This window comes from Andrographis paniculata, unplaced genomic scaffold, assembly GCF_009805555.1.
Source record: "Andrographis paniculata isolate CXL003 unplaced genomic scaffold, ASM980555v1 Contig11END, whole genome shotgun sequence".
Lineage (NCBI taxonomy): Eukaryota > Viridiplantae > Streptophyta > Magnoliopsida > Lamiales > Acanthaceae > Andrographis > Andrographis paniculata.
Window position 1 is genome coordinate 932,519 of NW_026137391.1, and position 23,340 is coordinate 955,858.

General features: G+C 27.1%; 2 protein-coding genes across 5 annotated transcripts; both read left to right on the forward strand.

Moving 5' to 3' along the window:
* The first annotated feature begins 8,029 nt into the window (after positions 1-8,029).
* Positions 8,030-13,877, forward strand: LOC127250560 (long chain acyl-CoA synthetase 6, peroxisomal-like). Of its 4 annotated transcripts, none has more exons than XM_051273903.1 (24): positions 8,030-8,504; positions 8,721-8,781; positions 8,869-8,946; positions 9,126-9,197; positions 9,428-9,509; positions 9,590-9,695; positions 9,776-9,852; positions 9,941-9,985; positions 10,057-10,137; positions 10,228-10,317; positions 10,393-10,472; positions 10,552-10,645; positions 10,728-10,816; positions 10,898-10,986; positions 11,060-11,189; positions 11,439-11,557; positions 11,627-11,750; positions 11,835-11,921; positions 12,025-12,128; positions 12,210-12,292; positions 12,849-12,935; positions 13,026-13,112; positions 13,207-13,295; positions 13,654-13,877. In XM_051273903.1, exons 1-24 carry the CDS (start codon positions 8,387-8,389, stop codon positions 13,667-13,669), a joined length of 2,088 nt encoding a protein of 695 aa, XP_051129860.1. In that variant the 5' UTR covers positions 8,030-8,386; the 3' UTR covers positions 13,670-13,877. The 4 variants fall into 4 exon arrangements, with proteins under 4 accessions (XP_051129860.1, XP_051129879.1, XP_051129887.1 ...); XM_051273922.1 differs by having other exon boundaries at positions 13,634-13,658; XM_051273930.1 differs by lacking the exon at positions 13,654-13,877 and adding an exon at positions 13,583-13,601.
* A 5,551-nt stretch (positions 13,878-19,428) lies between these two features.
* LOC127247601 (sugar transport protein 8) lies at positions 19,429-22,927 on the forward strand. Its single transcript, XM_051269529.1, has 4 exons — positions 19,429-19,728; positions 19,913-20,232; positions 21,080-21,706; positions 22,383-22,927. Exons 1-4 carry the CDS (start codon positions 19,617-19,619, stop codon positions 22,788-22,790), a joined length of 1,467 nt encoding a protein of 488 aa, XP_051125486.1. The 5' UTR covers positions 19,429-19,616; the 3' UTR covers positions 22,791-22,927.
* Positions 22,928-23,340: the final 413 nt, after the last annotated feature.

Here is a 23,340-nt window from a genome sequence, read left to right on the forward strand (position 1 = left end):
ATTACGTCCAATAATTAATGTTTCTTAATATTATTCTTTATCATATATAAATATCTTATATTTTACAATATTAATAAAATATATTATCATTTCACAAAATATCAAAATATAAGCACTATCTAACTAAACATGTACATGCACCAACATAATTAATAAACAAATATATAGTTAGAATTTACATATTTTATATTTTTAATTAAAATGTATTTAATTATGTTGTTCCAAATCACTGATTCTTTTTTTTTTTTTAAAGCAGATTAAAAAATATTACTCCCTCCGTTCCAAATACCGTATCTGCTACACTGTAGACACGGTATTTTAGGAGGGATGTAATTAGTATAGATAATTAAGAATGTATTATGGAAAATAATTATCCTATAATATAAATAATTATAAATTAAGATTAAGATAACTAATTAGTTTAATTAAAATTTTTAAAAAAACATAAAATTTAAAAATTTAAAATGAGATTAAAGTGTATAATCATTTTCCAAAAAAAGGAAAGTGACATGGTATGTGGGACGGACAGAAACGACAACGTGGACATGGTATCTGGGACAGAAGGAGTAATATTTTACTAATTAATACAAATGTATAATATTATTTTTTAACATATAATTATATAGATTTTTTTACAATAATAAAAAATAGATATTTTTGTAAATAAAAATACATTGAATTGAAACGGAAATAGTATAATTTATAATACTCCCTCCGTCTCATTGAAAGGTTACCATTTTTCATTTTCGTCCGTCCCAAAACAAGGTTATCATTTCTTAATTTAGTAATTATACTACCTACTTAACATAATAAATACCCTTTCAACTTACAAAATATTATACAAATGTCATTACTTTTATATTATACCATACTAATAGGGGTATTTTTGTCTTTTTACTATAATCCAATATAATACTAATATTAAAAAATCTACATGCAAAAAGCAAATGCCACCCTTTCAACGAGACGGAGGGAGTATAATTTTGTAATTATTTTAAATATTAGCTAAAAAAATTGTTTATAAAATATCTATATCTACTTACAGCCGGTTGTACGAATAAGCTTTTGCTAATAAAAAAACTCCGTATGGTCTCATTTTAATCGACGCATTTTCTATTTTTATATGTCTTATAAAAATTGATATCTTTTTAGTTTTAGTCAAATTTATTAAATCAAAACATATTTAACAAATATAAATAAACTTAATTAACTACGTAACATATAATATTATATAGGACTCACTTAAAACCCTTTTTATTTCTATCTTTTTACTAAAAACAAAAAAACAAAATATAAAATATTTTTATCTATATTTAAAACTCCATGTTTTTTATAAAATTAGTTTATATTAATTATAAATAAATAAAAATATATTTTTTATTTACTTGTATTATATAAAAAAAAAAATCTTCTATACAAAATAATACTTCATTCATATTTTATGTATATTCTTTATTGCGATATAATTTTAAATATATTTAAATACATATTCTAAATTTTGTAATCATATATATTAAATTTATTTTTAAACTACCAATATTATCAATTACATAATAAAATAATATCATAATTCACTATTATTAACTAATTAAACACTGGTAGTTTAAATACTGTGTTACTGACGAGATTGGTCAATTATTGGTAAATTAAAGAGTAAAATGAATATTATGTATTTAAATCTACCATAAATATACATAAATAAAAATTGGGCACATCAGATTATGTATTTATGTTGGTCCCAAATCAAATTCAATATTATTCAATTAATAAGATTTTAAATAAAAATAGTCTTATTCTTTTAATTAAATATTATACCACAAATTCTTGTCTCATTTTAGATAATAGTATAAAATTTTGGAATTTTAAAAATAATAATATTTGATTTGGTATTTTGTTAGAAAAAATATACAATTAATATAATGTCTTTCCAAAAATTTAATAGTTCCAAAATGTCAAAAGTATTGTATGAACATAGCTTTAGTTATTGAGAATTACAGTATTAAAATTATTATTATGATTAAAGCATTTCATAAAAAATAATAGTTTTATTTATTTATTTAAAATTGTATTAAGTATGTTCAAAATGATAAAAAATAAAATAAAATAATAATAATAATAAATAAATAAATAAATAAATAATTGAAACAAACACAAGATTAGATCCAGCAAAATTTACATAAACGTTATTATGACTTCAAACCTTAAGTGATATAAAAATTATATAAAGGTACTGATGTGAAGTTTCAGGTGTTGTAAGGACCACAAAATTTTTAACATAGAGGGACCACTAAATAATTATTAAAAGAAATTATTATTATTATTATTATTATTATTGTTGTGTTATATATACCTGTGTGTATCTATGGTGTGTTCTTTTCAAAAGATTTTAACAAATTCTAACTATTTATATATATATATATATAAAACATTCATAAAATACAATTAAATACTTATTTTTTTATATTGCATTAAAAATTAATATTACATTAAAAATATTACATCAACATCTATTTATATAACATCGTACAATTCTACAAATTTCAGCTTAAAATCCAAACTTCCAAAATGTTTTTACAATAAATTGTTGTTTAACAAAACAATTTTATTTTCTTTTTTTCATAATTACTATGCAAAAGATGTAATTTATATAAATTGAAAACAACTGTCAAAACAGGGTTGACCGGCGAAAAGCCCACGACACACCATAACCCAACAAACAAACTGATTATTTGCGGGTCAACCCGCAATGAAACGGTCTAAGATTTACGTAATTCAGTCCAACTCACCGGCTGATGACAGGTCAGGCCAACTCACGAGTTTTTAAAAAATATTAACAATATTGTATTTATATATTTAATAGTATAAAATAGTTATATTTTAGAGTTTAAATGATAAATATTTTAAAACAAACATCTAATATAAGTTGATTCAAAATTTTAAATATAATTGATTGTTTTTAAAAAAAAAAAATTGTTAATTGAAATATTTAAATAATATATATGTATTATTCCTATAGATCTTTTAATAAATTTTAAGAGAAAAAAAAATTAAAAGACAAAAAGAGATTAAAATAATAATAAATAAAAAAAAAACGATATCCTGTCATAAAAGAGTGTAATATCACATAGAATATATATTGGTTAATTAGTTAAATATAATATATGAAAGTTTTTAATAAATTAATTATTTGATCTAATTTAATATAAAATATTTTTGAAAATTATAATACAATATAATATTTTATTAATCTCATATATATATATATATATGTTTATTTTTTCATGAAAAATTATGAATATTAATATTAAACAATGATGATGGTTTTTGTTGTAATAATATTTAAATTGTAATAATCTTCTAAATTATATAGTAAGCTCAATTACTAAAAATGAAATAAGTAAATTAATTTTCAACATACTAAAATGTCAAAATAGATAAATTTATTTAAAATATTAAATATATAACATTTTATATTTATATTTATATTTATTTGGCCCACGGGCTAACCCACTTTCAATTTGCAATCCGCGTGGATTGGTTCGTTTACGCCTGCATTTTTACGGGCCTAAAAATTAAATCTCAACCCTCTTTAAAAGGGGGGCCAACCCGACAGACTTAATTTATTTTGATAGCTCTAAATTGAAATCATATATAATTACGATATATAATACATTTTTTTTTATAGCACATCATCTAATTTTATGTAGCAAATAAATGATAGATAAAACGTGATAATTGCTTAATGATTTTTAAATATATTTATAAATACTTTTTGTTAAATTAGAATTTTGAAATTTCAAACAATTTTAGATAATATTTAATTATTTTTGTTGAATGTAGTCAATTTTTTAAAAATGTAATAAATATATAATAAATATATTTCTTATATAAGATAATGAATATTGTTATAATAAAAATTGAAAATAAAAAGATAGAAATAGTCTATAATCTAATTATATTTATCTAATGTATGCACAATGAATGGGCCCCAGCTATTTCTTATTAAAGGTTAAGTCGGGCTGGGTTTTCATTACGGGCCGGACTGGTTTTAAAATTGGGCCAGATTAATCCACTCAATTTGAAATCACGCTGGACCGACTCGAGACTCGACCCGACTAGATAATTTTCAATTTTATTTTTCTGATTTAAAAATTAAATTATATTTTTATTATTATTATTATTTTTTTTTTTGTAACCTTTTTCTTTTTAATAAATTTAGATTAATGGAAACGGTTGAGGAGTTGGAGTTAATAAGTATAGGAAGATGGTCGAAGTTATAAAGATAATGATGGTCGGTCCACATTTAATAAATTAGATGCTTAAATTTTAGAACTAGGGAATTAAAATTTAATAATTACTGTTGTTTTAATGATCGAATAACAAATAGCAAAAAGACACATATTTACATTGTTTACCTATTGACTATGTCCACGGGTACAAACGGAGAAAGGAGAACAGATTTATTTACAACGGTAAAATTATAAATTATAAATTTTATATTTCTATTTAAATAAACTAAGAAATAAAATCAGACGGACTCACTCCAATGCAAATCAAAAGCCCAATAATGCATACCGTTGGGTCACGGACGGCTCAACATGATTCTTTGTGTGCTTTTCTGGATTTGATTTGAAAATTTTTTATTTTTTGTTTTTTATTAAAATAATATTTGATGAATGTTTTGTAAAATATATATATATATATAATAAAAATTCAAAATTTAAAATTTGAGAGTTTTGCAGTAAAGAAATACATCCTCCTCTTTTTAAGGTTGAGTCCTGAATTTTAAGAGTATATTCATTTTTGCCAAGTCTTTGTATATAGTTTGGTTTTGATTCTTTATTTGATTTGATTTTTTTTTTTGTTTAAATAATAATTTTAATTTAATAAATACTTTGTAAGATAAAATATTGAATTTTTACAAAAGATATATTATCATTATTATGATTTTTATTATTTTATCTTAAAACATAAAAATAATATTTCATCTAACATATAAATTTATGTTCTTTTTTTTTTTTTTTTTTTTTCTGTGTTCAGTTAAATAGACATAAGTTTTAACAATGGATAAAGTATATACGGTAAATAAATAAGGTGTGTTTTTTTACATTTATATTTGTGTTTTTTTTTTTTTTGGATGAATATATTTTTTATATTATATATAAAAAATTGTATTAATAATATTTGTGTCAAATTATTGCCTAAAGTATAGTATTATATATTGTATTAATTTGTGTATATTGAATTTTTATTTTTTTTTAAGATACTTATTTGTGAGAAATTGTATACTACCCTAAATTAACAAACCCATAAATTTAAAAATGTAATATATTTTTTCAAAACATTTAAAAATGCAAGATAAAAAAAATATAAAAATAAATAGCACACTAGTCTATTTTTGTAAAAGATTCAACTACAATAATTACAAGATAGATCCTCAAGTTTAATGAGTTCTTGATAGCTTGAAAACTCATACATGGTAGGAATTATGGATACGTAATGGCCCGTCAAATTTCTTTAAAAAAATATTATATTTAATATTTTTTTTTTATTTAAAATATTTTATTAAAGATTTATTTGCTAGTTTCAACATTTTGTTTTCACTATATGTATCTATCACATCATATGTTTATCTTCTAATTTATACCTTGCATACAAATTTTGATTTTTTTTTTTTTTTTCATTTAAAACATCATAACAAATATATACTTATATCATATAAAGAAATTTTAATTAAAAGTTGTTACTATTATAAAAACACACTAAAACCCCGCTAAACAAAATACTTTTTAACTTTTAGTTAAATTACTAACATATTATTACAGATACAATTAATTTATATATAAAGTCAAATGACAAAATGTTAAAACCTTTTTATACTATAATTCATCTTCTATCATTCGCCACTCCATGATATTACTTCTTTTGAATGTCTATTTGGTTGTGTAGATTTTGTTCTTATCTCTTCGTATAAACGCTTTAAATTGAAACATCGTTCTTGTCTATGTTATATATTTTTCACCGTGTCTGAATTTTAAATCTCTTCTATCTCTGGTTCACATTCATTTCTACCTATCACGGCCTCTCTTATATCTTTATATTATTTCATAAAGACTCTGCGACACCATTTTCTTCTTCAGATTTTGTTTCAATTGAGGCTTTTGACCCACCTCCGATCTCATCTTTTGATGTTGATTTCGATTCGATGCCTGAATTGATTTTACCTCGTCGATCGCATCGAGTAAGTCATCCATCTACTTATCTACATGATTATCAATTCTAATCTGTTGTGGCCAAGTTATGTTTAAAGAGTTATAGGATTTGGAGAATAGTCATACATAAGATTTGATTGATCTGCTTCTAAATGAAAACACTTGTCGACTATAAATGAATTTTCGAGATTAAATTAAGATGGATACATTGTGTGTTACATGACTCGTTTAGTTGTAAAATGCTACTCACATAACTATGACCTTTATTATGAAGAGACTTTAGCTTATGTGGCGCGCCTTATTTCTTGTTTCCTAGCATAGTAAGAAGCAAATAGTTGTTTCTCGTTCCAACAGTTAATATGAATGTTGTGCCCTTACTACGCTACTTATTAGCTCTTATTGGCTTCGTTAGTTACTCGGTGATCTTGTGGTACCTCAGTAATCTTTATTGTTATAAATTGCGACAATATAAGTACTATTCAGATTTTGCAATAATGACGTTTTTCATGAGCGCACCAAACACATTGAGAAGCCTAAACAGTACTTCTTTCGTTTCATGAAATTATTCTCATTTTTTAAAAATAATAATTAACAATTAAAATTTTAAATTAAAAATTTAATTATATGTTATAATTGCTAACACTCATATCCCGTGATGGAACTAACTTCTTGACTCCACGGGGTAAAATTGTTCGATTAATTTTTATTTATTTTTGTACTATTCTATTTCAGTTTTAATATATTTCTAATGGTTAAGTTTTTATCAAATAATTATATATTTTTTTAGAATAAAAAGTTATATTCATTATATAATATATTTATAACTAAAATTATTATACTTCTATAATATTTTAAATTAAAATAATAAAATGAGAAATAAAATAGAATAAGTGATTTGGATTACTAGGGCAAAACTATACATAATTAGTTAAAGAAATACTTAAACTTTTTACTTAAAAAAATTGGGTTAGAGGCAGTTGGCCCCGGTCCCCGCCCCTACCTCCTTCCGTGTATAGGTAGACTTGATTTCAAATAAGAAAATTTTAATTTAAATAACTATTTAATATTGTATAAATAATTATTACTGTTATATTTTTAATGTTAAATTAATATTTATTTATTTCCAAATAAGTAAAATTGAAGGATTTTGTGTTAAAGAAATAAAAGAAATGGAAATAACAAAATATTTATATTTAATCTGTATCACTTAATTTGTTCATTTTTTTCATATCCGTTTATCCCACATAAATTATTTTTTTCCTTTTCTAAAATATAATTATACATTTTAGTTTCATTTTAAAATTTATAATTTATAATTTTTTATTTTAATTAAAATATTTAGTCATTTTAATTCTATTCTATAATTATTTTTACATACACTTCTTAATTACTTACTAATTACATGGTACTTAAAAACTTCAGTACTACAATTAAAGTTGACAAATTAGTTGGGACATAGGGAGTATTTAGATGGACAAAAAAGAAAGAAATGAATAATACTCCTACTGTCCCAAAATTATAGGAACATTTGGGATTGAAACGGTAATTAAGAAATAATAGTATTACGTTGATAGTGATGTAAAAATATTTTTAAAAAATCAAAATGTTCCCACTTTATATAATTATCATGAAAAAATATGAATAATTTTATAAAAAAATAAAAAATTTGTTATAAAAATAAAAATTATATTATTATTTTAAAACGGAATGACAAAATAAAAATGAAACAATTATTTTAGTACGAATAAAAAATATAATAAATTCTAAATTCGACTCACTATATACAGACAGAAGAGTACAAAGAGAAGACGGCAGATATGGGTAAAGGTGAAAACAAACGAACCTCCAAACTTCATCCACACCTCCAATGGCGGAATTCGCAACCGACGTACAAAACCTACATTAATTAATTAATTTCATTGCATCCTTCGAAACACACAAAAACATCCTTCCTTGTCCAAACCCCTGCTTGCATTCAACGCTACGTAATACTATAATCATACAGATCCCATACCCTTACCCTTACCCTTACCCATAAACCTTCAAGCTCAATTCCATGAAACTTCGTGCCCCCTTTTTCTTCAACAACCGTCTCTTCTCTTTGTCCGATTAATTCCATTCTCATTATTAAATTTAATTCCTTATTACCGAGGTAGTAATTAAGAAAAAAGGAAATGGATTCCGCCGCCCGCCGCCGCCTCCAAACCGTCGGAAACCACCTCATTGGCGGCGCCGCCGCCGACCGCCCGCCGGGTCTCCGTGCACAACCCGCCGCCGGCGAATTCTTTATCGGTACCAAAATTTGCCTCATTTTCTAGGGTTTCATTTATTTATTTATTTATTTATTTTCCCAATTTTCATTAAATGAAAGAGGCTTTTGTTGTGAACTTTTTTGTTCGGTGATTCATCCCAGATTTGTGATTATTTTTATTTTTATTTTTTAAATAATTAATAAAAAATTAAGTTAGAATTTCTTAATATTTTAATGAAAGTGTGTTCATCTAACAGAGGAGGGATACAGTGTACGGTTGCCTGAGAAATTGCAGACAGGGAAATGGAATGTTTACCGGTCGGAATCTGATCTTTCATTAATATTTTCGTAGATTCCTAGATTAATTAACATCGGATTCTTTTATCTGATTTTTCAATTTCCCAGGAATCGCCGATCCCCTCTGCAACTCGTGACTAAGTTTGTCGATCATCCAAACATTGCTACATTGCACGATAATTTCGTGTAAGAAAACCATTTCTGCAAATTCTCTTTCCTCGTCTTCGATCAAATAATTCAGTTCGAGAAAAATTAATATTTGATATGATATTTTGTCGATAAAAAATGGTGTAATTGATGTAAGATGTAGAAAGTGTTTGTGTAAACAGGGTCTTGTTGTCCTAATTAATGTTGTCGTGGCGCAGGCACGCCGTGGCGACCTATCGCGACTACAAATACTTGGGGTCGCGCGTTCGCAACGATGGAAGTGTCGGCGAGTAAGTTCTTACCGCGTCGATCGAATACTTTAGTTGTCGAGACATGGAGAAAGGCTCCAAATTCTTACATTGTTACTTTAGTTGTCGAGGCATCAAGAAAGGCTCCAAATTCTTACATTGTTTCTTTAGTGGTCGAGACATCGAGAAAGACTCCGAATTCTTACATTGTTACTTTAGTTGTTGAGACATCGAGAAAGGCTCCGAATTCTTACGTTGTTTTGTTGCGAAAGGTACGAATGGATGACGTATGGCGAAGCGGGGACTTCCCGATCAGCAATTGGATCGGGTCTCGTCAACTGCGGCATACCAAAGGCAATGCTCGACTCAAATAATTCGATAAATGCGTGCGATTCCGAAAATGCCATTAATTCGATTTAGTTGTTGTACCTCAGGGAAGCTGCGTGGGGTTGTACTTTATCAACCGGCCCGAGTGGGTAATCATTGATCATGCTTGCTCGGCGTATTCGTTCGTTTCGGTGCCTTTATACGACACACTAGGTCGGTGACGATGAAATCGTTGTCGACGTTTAGGTGTACGTCGATTTTTTCGCTCGCTAAAAATCAGTTTAATTTTACAGGTCCGGAAGCAGTGAAATACATCGCAAATCATGCCTCGATTACGACTATCTTTTGCATGCCGCAAACATTAAATATCGTAAGTTCACGACACGAATTTTTCCGACGCTATTCGTTATTTTCGTTTAAGTAATCGATACTGATTTGTCGCTCGTCTTGAAATGTAGCTTCTCGGGTTCTTATCCGAGATTCCATCCGTCAATTTGATTGTGGTACGTAAAACACGTCCGTGTTCATAATTTTAGCGACGAAAAAACACATAACCGACGATTTTGTTTCGTAGGTCGTTGGAGGCGTCGAAGATCAAATGCTGCCGTCCGCGACTCGAGTTAAGGTCATTCCGTATTCAAAACTACACGGCGAAGTAAGTTACTCATCGTTTCATTTAATTTTTTTCGCCAAAATATATGCGCAAACACAAATGCCCTAATCGAAAATTTACGTACTCCTTTAGGGCCTCGGAAGCCTACAACCTTTTCGCGTGCCGACACCCGATGATATTGCGACGATATGCTATACGAGTGGCACTACGGGAACTCCAAAGGTAATAACGTACAATAAAATTTCTCGGTTACGAAAGCCACAAATTGTTTCGATTTTATCTCTATTTTTTCGTTAGGGGGTCGTGTTAACGCATGGAAGTTTGATTGCCAATGCCGCCGGCATAAGCACCGGAATAAATTTGTATCCGTCGGATTGGTGAGTTCTACGCGATTATTTCAAGTTTCGCCTACTCTTACACTTTTGGCAACTTAAGTTTTCGTAATTTCCTCGTCAGTTACATATCGTATCTGCCATTGGCACACATATACGAGCGAGCTAACCAAATTGTGTTTGCTTATTACGGAGCCGCATCCGGATTTTATCAAGGGGTACTTACATTACTAAAGCATTCAAATTTCCGCATTCTCGATAAAAAAAAATTAAAATTAACGACATTTGTTCTTCCTTCAGGATCATTTAAAATTGCTCGAAGACATGGCTGTGCTAAAGCCCACCGTATTTTGCAGTGTTCCGCGAGTTTACAATCGAATTTATTCGGGGTAAAAATAGCGAAGTGCGATCTTACCAAATACATGTAATAACTTATGCAAAATTCGATTAAAAAGCGTTGTCTGTTGCAGAGTAATGAATGCTGTTAAGGCATCCGGCGTTCTTCGGGAGAGGCTGTTCAATGCCGCCTATAATGCGAAGAAGCAAGCAATATTCAACGGTAATTCGACAAACTCTCAAAAAATGAATCGACGATCGCAACGCCTTGTCTGAAATTTTAAAAATGCCTTTAGGGAAGAAATCATCGCCGATGTGGGACAGATTAGTGTTCAATAAGATTAAAGACAAGTTGGGAGGCCGCGTTCGATACATGGTCTCGGGGGCTTCTCCGTTGTCCCCCGAAGTCATGGACTTTTTACGAGTGTAAGTTATCTTTTACGTTAATGATAAAAAATTGAACTTGAATAGTAAAAAGTTAAATTTGATGTGATATAAATAAATGTTGATGTGATGTTTTGAATATAAAATAAATTTGTAATATACTATAAAAAAAAAATAATTATTTGTTGTGATATTTTTTAAAGAGAAAGAATTTGAAGAGTATGAATAGTAAAAATAAACAGTAAAATTCACGAAAGAACACAATCTAAATTTGCTGATTTTTGCTGTTAGATGCTTTGGCTGCATAATCGCGGAAGGTTACGGTATGACAGAGTCGTCATGTGTTATAAGTGGCATGGACGAATTCGACATTTTGTCCGGCCATGTCGGCGCGCCCAATCCGGCTTGTGGTAAGTTACGGAAAAATCGACCAGATTTATATTTTGAATGTAAAATTAACTGAAGTCCTTTTTCTGTAGAGATTAAGCTTGTCGATGTTCCCGAAATGAACTATACGTCGGAAGATAAACCTTATCCTCGCGGCGAGATTTGCGTTAGGGGCCCCATAGTGTTCCGAGGCTATTATAAAGACGAAGCGCAAACGTACGTTCTTATTTTTATTCGATTTTTTTTTTCTTTCTTTTTTTACTTTCTTTTAGCCAATCAAAGTTAAATGAAATTTCTTAGACGAGAAGTGATCGACGACGATGGATGGCTTCACACGGGAGATATAGGTTTGTGGTTTGACGGAGGCCGGTTGAAGATAATCGATCGGTAATTAACAAGAAGTGTAATTTTTTTTTCAACCATGGTAATTTTTTGAAGGAGTCGTAGTGTTGATGCGTACAATGTTATTTGTTTGTCATGAAATTGACAGGAAGAAGAACATATTCAAGTTAGCTCAAGGAGAGTACATTGCGCCCGAGAAAATAGAAAATGTATACGCGAAATGCGAGTTTGTTGCGCAATGCTTTATTTATGGTAAGAAAAAAACACGATCATGCGTTTGTATGTTGTGTTTTGGACACTAATCAATTCTATCTTGTCGATGTATGTCCGTAGGCGACAGCTTTAACTCTTCCCTCGTCGCCATTGTCGCCGTGGACCATGATGTCCTAAAAGCATGGGCTACGTCTCAAGGGATGGTGAGTTTTCTTTTGTAGTGATAAAACATTTCTTCGCCACCATTTTGAATCATTTGCGCTCTGTTTATATAGAAGTTTTTTACTTTTGAAATTTTTTTGAAAATAATAAAGAATTATCTACTACCTCCGTCCCATAACAATGACACTTTTTATATTCTTATATTTAAATAATTTACTTTACAAATATTATTGTATTTGTATTACAAGAGATAATAGATGTATATTTGTCATTTACTATTGATTTTATATAATAATTAATATTCAAATATCTATATACAAATAACTTAGGGTACTCTTGTTACTAGACAAATGTAGTATTTGATTTAATATTTTGTAAGTGAAAATAATATTTAATATAATTTTTTTAAAAGATATTATTGATGAATCGTATCAATTCTAATAGTATCTATTTCTTATTATTTATTTAAGATGATTTTTCCAATGTCTATCTCATCAAATATCTATTTTCTATGTAATTTTTTATATTTCCAGAACTTTTCAAAATTCCCAAAATACATTCAAAACATATCTAAATAAACCCTCGATTTCTCTTCAGAGTCAAGACATAAGCAAACTATGCGCCGATCCAAGGACAAGGGCAGCTGTCCTCGCTGAAATGAACGCCGTTGCAAGGGAAGCTCAGGTAATAAAATTTAGCGCGATGTCTAAATGGAGACAGTAGAAACACTTTTACGCCCGGCGAGAAAATAACAGCATGCGACTAATGTTTCAGCTCCGAGGTTTCGAATTCGCGAAGGCTGTAACTCTCGTGCCCGAACAGTTCACTTTGGAGAATGATTTGCTTACGCCAACGTTTAAGGTGAGTGCGAAAAATGTATTAACTTTAGAAGGTAAAATATGTTGCCGGTTTTAATGAGATCATATCAATTGATTTTTATTCGAATTTGCGACAGATTAAACGGCCGCAGGCGAAAGCATACTTCGCAAAAGCCATTGCCGATATGTATTCGGAGCTGTCGGAGTCGGATCCAACTGGCTTGAAGTTAGTGTGAAAGCATATTATTTTTTCTTACAAAATATCTTAAAATAAAATAATAAAATCAAACTTTAAAAGAATATATTCACCAAGGACAAGCCCACCCTTGCCCCACCCCTATCCCTATTTTAATAAGTATTTTTACTTATTTAAAAATATATATAATTCAATTATTTGATTTTTTTAATAAAATATTATAGAGAAAAAAAAATTAAAAAAAAAGTGCTGTTGAAATCATAAACAATCAATTTTGATCCCAATATAAATAATTTTAATCATTTTTTATACTGCAGTTAAAAAACTAACGGAAAATAATGACATAAACAACGGATTTAACGTGATAGATGATTTGGATCGAATACAGCTGTGTTCTACATTAAATATGACTGTGTGAGAGATTTAAACACACATTGAGAAGCTAAGACCGAGAAGATCGTCGGCCTTCTCCGGAAAATCGACCACGCTGGCGGCGACCTCTACGAGCACCCCACGCGGCAGATCATCAAGTACATCAAACTTCGTTAGTTCTTTTTACTGTAAAGTTAAAAATGATTTATATTGTGATCAAAACTGATTACTTTTTTATATTATAACTAACATAGATTATTTACGATTTAAACGGGACAATTTATTTTTTTCCAAATTATACTATTTTTTTATTTCAAAAGATATATATATATATATGTGAATATTTACGACATATAGTAACATATATAGTTATTGATATTGATGTAATTTATTAATGTATAATAAATAAAAATAAAATGTATTATTTTATAAAAAAAATTGTAAATTTTAAAAAATAATTACATTATTATTATTATTATTTTATAAAATATTATATATAAATAAAAATTCAAAAAAGAAAAATTAAAGCAAACAAATGGTTTTTTTAGCAAAAAAATGATCAACACATTTTCTAATAAAATAATTAATATATTAAACATTACTTATTTTTATATTACTTATACAATTTTCAATAACTCAACCAAAAAAAAAATCAAATCAAATCAAAACACAAAACAAACAAGCCCTCTATCCATCTATCCTTCATCTTTTTTCTAATATTATACTGATTAATACAAAATCAAACACTAGTCTGTTCATGGATTTGAGATTTAGGTTGTGTTTGTTTTCTATTTTACATACAAATTATTATTATTATTATTATTTTAAATATCATATGAAATATTATTTAAACTAAAATCAAATTAAAATCCAACTCAAATCAAAATCAAACAAAATTTTAAATTTTAAATTGAAATAATTATTTGGTATAATATTTTAAATGTAAAATTAATTTTAAAAATATGATATAAATTATAAAATAATAAAATAAATATTTAATTTATATTTTGTAGGAGAAAAAATTATTGAATAGTTATATTTTTGTGTTTGATTGTAATTTTTTTAAAAAAAATTAGATATTTTTATTAGTAATTGTGTTCGTTGAATAGTAGCATTTTTTTTTTTTCAGTAATGTAATATTATATAAAAAATAATATATTTTTATTTGTAACTGTGTGCTTTGAATAATAGTGTTTTCTATTTTAAATATATATAGTTACGGAACTAGCAGTAGAAGTTCGAGGGTGGTAAAATCGATATTTTTTTTATTGATTCAATGTTATTTTTTATTCATAGTACATTCTGGGAAAAAAAAATTAAATGTTTTAGAAGAAATTTCAATAAAATAACATAAAATTTAAAACTTTTTTTACTATGAAAAATAAAATTTAAAGACTAAATGTATAAATCAACTAACGGATAATATTTTTATGATTTTTTACATTACAAAATAAAAAATTAAAAGTGATAAATTACTATAAAATACATAATTTTATTATTATGTAACATTTAATGTAAATATAATTTCATCACGACACCCATATACAGTAATTTTATTTATTATTTTTTTTTAATAGAAATTGGATAACATATTAAAAAGTTTATATTTGAAGTAAATAGTCGCAATCATGTAACTTTTGGGGGCAATTCAATTTATAAATCTCTTTTCTTTTTATTGATAAAATTGAAATTCGCAGTCGCTGTTCGACGAATACATTCCGGGTAAACTCTGGTTAAACCTAATAACCTTCAAACTAGGTCTGATAATACCGAATCAAATCTCTTAATTAGTTACTAAAAGTGCATAAGATATTTTGATATTTTTACTATTTGATATTTTATGTATAAAAAGTAATTGTATATATAATACTCCCTCCGTCCATTTACAAAGTTAACATTTACTTTTGGCGCGGCGCGGTGTTTAAGAAATAATAGTATTTTAATTATAGTGAGTAGTTAAAAGTAGTGTAATGATATTTTTGCCCTTACTTTTTGTGTAAAAGTAATGATGTAATGTAAAGTAAGGGTATTTGTGGAAAAAACTAGAGTATTTAATGAAATGTTAACTTTGTAATTGGACGTCCCAAAATAGAAATACGTAAACATTGTAAGTGGACGGAGGGAGTAGTATATTTGTAATTTAAATAGAAGTCAATGATATTTTGATATTATTGTATTATTATTTTTATATAAATAAAAATTAAGTACTTTTGAATGAGACGTAAAAAAAAAATATTTTGAATTGAGACGGATAAAAATATTTGTTGGTTTTAATAAAATACTACCAAATATTTCTAATAAAAATCCAAAAACTTTCTCATGAAATATTTTAATAATACTATGATAGTTACTCAATAACTAATAACAAAATACTAAAAAAACAATACAAAATAGAATTATGACATTTTTTTTAGAGTAAAAAAAAAGTATAAAGTAAATGGGGCTAATTTAAATAATAATAATATCTTAATAATAATGAAAATAATATTTTAATAATATTCTGACAGTTACCTAATAACTAATAACCAAATACTCAAAAAACAATAAAAAGTATGATTTTGACATTTTTTTTTAAAGAAAAAAAAAATATAAAGTAAATGGGGCTAATTTTGAAGGTGCGTTTGGTTGTAATTTCTGATTGAAATTAATATTATTCACATGGTATATTTTTTAATTAAAATATATTATTTTGTCTTATGTAATAATTATTTCACAATAAAAGATATAAAAATAGTATTTTGTTCATTTTAATTTAAAGTATAATTTTTATTATTTTTGTGTCCCATTCAAAATTTTTTTTTTTTTATTTTAGTAAAAGTATTATACACTAATACAAAAATATTTTTAATTTTTACTTAAATCATTAACATATTATTACACATATAATTATTTTATATATAAAGTCAAAAGAAAAAATGTCAAAATCTCTTATATATTTTCATCTTAATGTACTACAAAATCCAAATGGATACATCGAAAAGGGGCGAAGCTATATGTTTTATTACTAAAAAAATAATGAGACTTTTTAAGTGATACACAAAAAGAAAGCATGCATAGATGGCAAAAATTAGTACTATTTAAACAAAAATTCAAATTAACATTTTTATGTAAAATAAAATGTTGATTGTAGTTTGAAATTAATTTAAAATAAAATGTTGATTAGAGTTTCTGTTTAAATAATATTTTGATGTGATATTTTGTGAGATAAAATAATGTATTTTTATTAAAAAAAAATGGTGTGTAAAAGCAATATTCTCTCCGGCCCTTAACAAACTATCTATTTTTTCATTTTAGTTAGTCCCATAACAAAATATTTATTTTATTTTTTAGTAATTGTCCTATATACCTAACATTACAAATACTCTTATAACTTACAATATATTACACAATGTCATTATTTTTATATCACACAATATTAATAAAATTATTTTAGTAATTTTTACTTTATTCATACTACATATCAATATAATAGTAATATATTTTAAACTTCATATAAAAGTAAATGAATACCTACTTATGAGACGACGGAAGTATTTTTTGACACAATTTTTCGTGAATATTATAAAAAAATACAATACATACACCCTCTCACATAATATATATACTATATTTATTCATCAAAAAAATCAACAATTCAAAACAAAATATTATTTTATATATTATCAATAGAATATTTCATACTTAATATAAATATATATATATATAATGAATATAATTTAATGTAATGTTTACAAAAATTGAAAATAATTATTTAATAGCCCTTCCATCCGCCTCTAATTATTACAGTTATTTTTTGCGTCATTTGTACTTAACATTAAAAAATTCTTACATATGTATAATTTTTTGTGCAAATGTCATTCTATTAGTATTATAAGACACTAATGAAAGTATTTTTTAAATTTTTTCTTAATTTGTACTACGTTTTGATATAATAATTAATATTCAAATATTAACGTGCAAAAAGTAAGTGAGATCCTTAAAGCTAGATGGAGGTAGTATGATAGTTTTTGATAAATCATTGTTAATCATATCGCTCTGTTTTTTCAACATTAATTTTCAACGGCCAAAGTCCGAACTCATGATTGGACATAAGCTGTTCGACTGAAAAGCTGATCTCCTTGTGATTTTCCAAAAGTAATAATAAATGTTGATTGACTCTATTTGTAGATAAATGGTTAAATAATATCGCATTCTATAAGCTTGAATTTTTAAGTGAGTTGATCATTTACTTTGTCTAACAATAAAAAACACATAATATTTTATACCAAAAAAAAAAAAATTAAAATACTTATTATAAAAAGTTAAAAAAAATCATATATTCAACCTAAAATAATATAATTTATATTTTTTATATAAGTTTTCATATCAAACATAAAAAAATTATTTCATCTTAAAACAGATGAACGAAACCAATATTACCACATCTTTAAAAAATAATTGTATGTAAATAAGTCATATTTTGTTTATTTTTTACTATTTTTTATTTGTAATTTTTATTATTTTGAGGTGAAATTTTTAATTGACATATATATATATATATATGTTTACACGATGCTTTTAAAGAAACTTTTTAAAATCGAATAATAAAGAATTTGGTAATTATATATATTACAAATAAGCAAATTAAGTTAGTACAAAACTTTATCCAATAACATTTTGTGTTTGTTTGGGGGTTTGGATTTTGAATTGGGATTTGAATAGTAAAAATTTTGAATTTGAATAGTTGTATGATGTGATATAAATAGGGTTTGATGTGATGTTTTGAATGTAAAATTGATTTTTAGTATAATATAAAAAATGAAAAATAGGTGTTTGATTTGATGTTTTTGGGGGGAAAAAATTGAATCAATAGTGAAAATCCGCCAAAATCCTTCAAGGGTGTGTTCGTTTGCAAGATTTTGCAAAATTCTTATTATTCATTCAATTTTTTCCCCCAAAAAACATCAAATCAAACACTTATTTTTCATTTTTTATATTATACTAAAAATTAATTTTACATTCAAAACATCACATCAACCCCTATTTATATCACATCATACAACTATTCAAATTCAAAATTTTTACTATTCAAATCCCAACTCAAAATCCAAACCCCCAAACAAACACACCCCAAACAAACACACCCTTAGTACATTTTCATTATCCATTAAAGTATAAATTTAATGTCCAAAAACTTTATCCAAAAACATTACTATGTTACTACAAATACATTTATTGTTCAAAACTTTTGCCAACAATATAATTACGCCACTTACTCATCCACTCAGGGTGTGTTTGTTTGGGGTTTGGATTTTGAGTTGATATTTGAATAGTAAAATATTTGAATTTGAATAATTGTATAATTTGATATAAATAGGTGTTGACATGATGTTGTGAATGTAAAATTAATTTTAATATAATATAAAAAAATAAAAATTAGATGTTTGATTTGATATTTTTTGGGAAAAAAAATTTGAATGAACAGTAAAAGTTTGGGAAAGTCTCCCAAACAAACACACGTGTTTGTGTTTTAACTATGATTAAAATATTCTGAAATACATATATTTTATCTGTTTCAATTCAAAGTACTCATTTTTATCGTATTTTAAAAAATAAAATAATATAGATAGACAGTGCTGACTGTACAATGACAAAACATTGTTATCTAAAATGCATTTTCCAAATCAAATGGAAAATTCTCTTTATTATTTTTGCACGATTTTATAGTGAATTCTCTCCACAAAATGTAATATTTCCTAAAATCTTTTTCAAAATTAAAAAGATTTCAATTATTTTTACCCCTCAATTAATGTATAAAGTAAATCCGATTCACAATAAAAATTTTAGCAAGTATTATATCAACTGCCAATATATATTATTATATTTATCTCACACCATTTTTCTCACTGTCACAAAAATTTCAGACCCGTCCGTACACACATACATACAAAATCTGTATCTATAACTCCTCCCAAATCGCCGCCACCACCGCCGCCGGAAATGGATAGCGCCGCCGGTTCGATGAAATCGAGGTTGACTCCGTACGTTTTCGCCTGTTGGATTCTCGCCGCCTTTGGAGGCCTTATGTTCGGCTATGACATTGGAATTTCAGGCAGACGTTCTTTCTGCTTAATAAATAAATATTTTTTAAAATTTTCGATTCGATTAAAATTATTTGATTTTATTCATTCCTGCAAAAGCTCTTTTTGTCAATAAACAAATATTTTTAAAGTTTTCGATTCGATTAAAATTATTCGATCTTATTAATGTTCGATTGGATTAACTTTGTTGTTCAGGTGGGGTAACGGGAATGGACGATTTCTTACAGAAGTTTTTTCCGCATATTTTGGAGAGGAAAAAACATGCGAATGAAAATAATTATTGCCGATACGATGATCAGTTATTACAGCTGTTCACTTCGTCTCTATACATCGCGGCTCTCGTCGCGAGTTTTTTCGCTTCCGGCGCCTGCACGGCGTTCGGAAGGAAACCTACGATTCTTACAGCCGCCGTGTTCTTTGTCTGCGGCGCCGCCCTTTGCGGCTTCGGACAAGCCCTCTGGATGCTCATCATCGGCCGGATTCTCTTCGGCTTCGGCGTCGGCTTTGGAAATGAGGTCCCATGTAGATATTTATTTATTATGGTTTTGATTTAAATTGCATTTTGTGTGGTTGATTATTATTTATATATGGCTTTATTAAAAAAAATTAATATGTATTTATTTTAAAAAATTAAAATACTACGCATATTTATTATCATTCTTATTAATCATATAATTTTATATATTTTATATAAAAAAAATTCAAACTAAACACAAAACAAATACACTCTTTATTTTTATGAATTTTTTTAAGATATTATTTTAAAAATACAAATGAATGAAATATATAAAAGTCATAGTTAAAAAATTACTATGGTGTATTTAGTTGTGATTTTAAACCAAAATCAAACATTTATTTACTCAGGTATGAATAAAAATATAATATTTTTTTCTCATATATTAAAATACTATTTAAATAAAAAATTAAAATAAATATTTAATTTCAAATAATTTCATCAAACCCACAAAATATTGGCTCTATTAATACACATTTATGATACTACTATTTATCAATTATTAAGGTTGTTTGATTTTAAAAAAAGCTTTTTATACATATTTTTTTCAAAAATATTAATATATTATACACTCATTATTTTTATATAACTTATGCAATTTTATAACATAAAAACAAAAAACTCTTCGAATCAAAACACAAAACAAACACACCATTTTTTTCACAAATATTATATTATATCTTCTTTTTTTAACAAAATATTATATATTTTTTACGGTCCCCAAATTTATATTAATTACTAATTTTGACAAATTTTAATAAATTAATATTTAATTATTATCTTTCAATCAATATTTATTTATAATAAATTTATAATTTTTTCGACATCGTAATGACACGTTATTGCAGGCTGTCCCGTTATTCTTGTCGGAGATAGCGCCGGTACATCAACGAGGCGCCGTAAACATCCTCTTCCAACTCTTCGTAACGATCGGGATTTTAATCGCAAACCTCATAAACTTCGTGACGGCGAAGATCCATCCCAACGGTTGGAGGATTTCGTTAGGCCTCGCGGCCGTTCCCGGAACGATTCTTCTAATCGGCTCCTTGATCATAACCGAAACGCCGCCGAGCCTCGTCCAAAGGAATAAAATGGACCAAGGAAAAAGCGCGCTGAAAAAAATTCGTGGGGTCGAGAACGTCGACTTTGAATTTCGACAAATCGTCGAGTCGTGCGAGCAAGCCCGACAGGTCAAGGACCCTTTTCGGAAATTGTTCCGAAAATCGGGTGTCCCGCCTTTGATCATATCAAACGTTATCCAAATATTTCAACAGCTTACCGGAATCAATGCTATTATGTTCTACGCCCCTGTCTTGTTTCAGACACTCGGGTTTCACTCCGACGCCTCGCTGCTGTCGTCGGTTATTACCGGGTTGGTTAATGTCGGATCGACTTTCGTCTCAATTTTTACTGTGGATAAAATTGGGAGAAGGTTGCTTCTTCTTGAGGCTTGCATTCAAATGTTGATCTCTCAGGTTTGTTTTCATTATTATTTTTTTAATAAGTTTTTATCGTATATATTATTTATTCTCATAAAATATCGTATTCAGTGACTGTTTTGTAGATTAGATTTATTGTAGTGATGTGCAATTGTTTAGTGAAAACTCGTATGAAAATAATTTATGTAGAAATTTTAAAAATTTTGAAAATAGTAAAAAATAAAATATTTGATGTAAAATTTTTTGAATTTGATAAGCCGTGCTAAGATTTCAATTAATCTTTTATGTAGATAAATAATTTTTATGAGTTTTTATAAAAATGTTCTATTTATATTTGTGGAATATTATAGGGTTTGTTTATTTTGTGTTTTGTTTTAAAAGGAAATTTGCTTATGTAAATTATAAGAAACTATAAGTAATATAAAAATAATGAATGTACGTAATATATTAAATTTTTTGAAAAAAATATGTTTATATCAATTTCTAGCAAAAAGAACACTATACTTATTCCTTTATTATAAACACATTGAATAAATTATTGTGAAAACTAAGTAGATTAAAATATCTGTTTAGATAGAAGTTTTAGAATTCTGAACAAAACGATCGAAGATGTTATGATATTTTGTAACAAAAAATTAATATTTGATATGATATTCTTTTGAAAAATCGTAAAAATATTTATGTAAACAGAAATAATCTTTATACTGCGTAGGTTGCGATTGGAGCTATCCTCCACGTACATTTAAAGGACACGGGGTCGTTAAACAAGGGGTGGGCACTGATCGTGGTCGTATTGGTTTGTTCATTTGTTATGTCGTTCGCGTGGTCTTGGGGGCCGATGGGGTGGCTAATCCCGAGCGAGATTTTCCCCGTCGAGACAAAGACGGCGGGATTTGCATTTGCCGTCAGCACCAACATGATCTTCACTTTCTTGATCGCACAGGCGTTTTTGTCGATGATGTGTCATCTCAAAGCTAATATTTTCTTTTTCTTTTCGGCGTGGATCGTGATAATGGGCCTCTTTGTTTTGTTCCTACTTCCCGAGACGAAAGATGTCCCGACGAACGAGATCGAGGAAAGGATTTGGAAGCCCCATCCTCTTTGGAGAAAGTTCTTTTGATGTAATGAAATTTGGGCTTAAGATGTTCTTATCTTTGTACTTCTGGTTGATTGTCTTAATATTGTTTTCGTGTTTTGGATTGTGTTTGGAGATTTTGAAACGGTTATGATTTTGTGAAATAAGATTTGTTATGCGTATCGGCTGTTGTGTTTTTGAAAATTTTACGTAATTTTGCAATATATGTAATAGGGATAGTCGATGTTGTATACTTCCTCCGTCCCAATAGAATATTCTTGCTTACCAGTTTTTATCTGTTTCAAAACAATAGTCTCATTTTAATAAATAATCACATCACTGTAAAACCACTTTTACTCTTTCGTTATTATCACTACTGTTTACACTACTAATATAATATTATTATTCTTTAAATCTCGTGTCAAACACTACTCAGACTATAATTCTGGGACGAGAGGAATATTATTTTTGGTGTTTAGATGCTATTGTTGTTAATTTATGGATTTTAATTGATAATTTTTTAAATATATATATATTGTTATTAAATAGAGTTTGAATTTTGGAAATTTATGTCGGCATTAGTAGTAGCATTGAC

Bases quoted from the DNA above. Each gene is read 5' to 3' on its own strand.
- LOC127250560 (XM_051273903.1), top strand. From the start codon at position 8,387: ATGGATTCCGCCGCCCGCCGCCGCCTCCAAACCGTCGGAAACCACCTC. The intron at 8,947-9,125 runs GTAAGAAAACCA...GTCGTGGCGCAG, and splicing joins ACATTGCACGATAATTTCGT to GCACGCCGTGGCGACCTATC. The intron at 10,646-10,727 runs GTACTTACATTA...TTCTTCCTTCAG, and splicing joins CATCCGGATTTTATCAAGGG to GATCATTTAAAATTGCTCGA.
- LOC127247601 (XM_051269529.1), top strand. From the start codon at position 19,617: ATGGATAGCGCCGCCGGTTCGATGAAATCGAGGTTGACTCCGTACGTT. The intron at 19,729-19,912 runs GCAGACGTTCTT...TTTGTTGTTCAG, and splicing joins CTATGACATTGGAATTTCAG to GTGGGGTAACGGGAATGGAC. The intron at 21,707-22,382 runs GTTTGTTTTCAT...TATACTGCGTAG, and splicing joins TTCAAATGTTGATCTCTCAG to GTTGCGATTGGAGCTATCCT.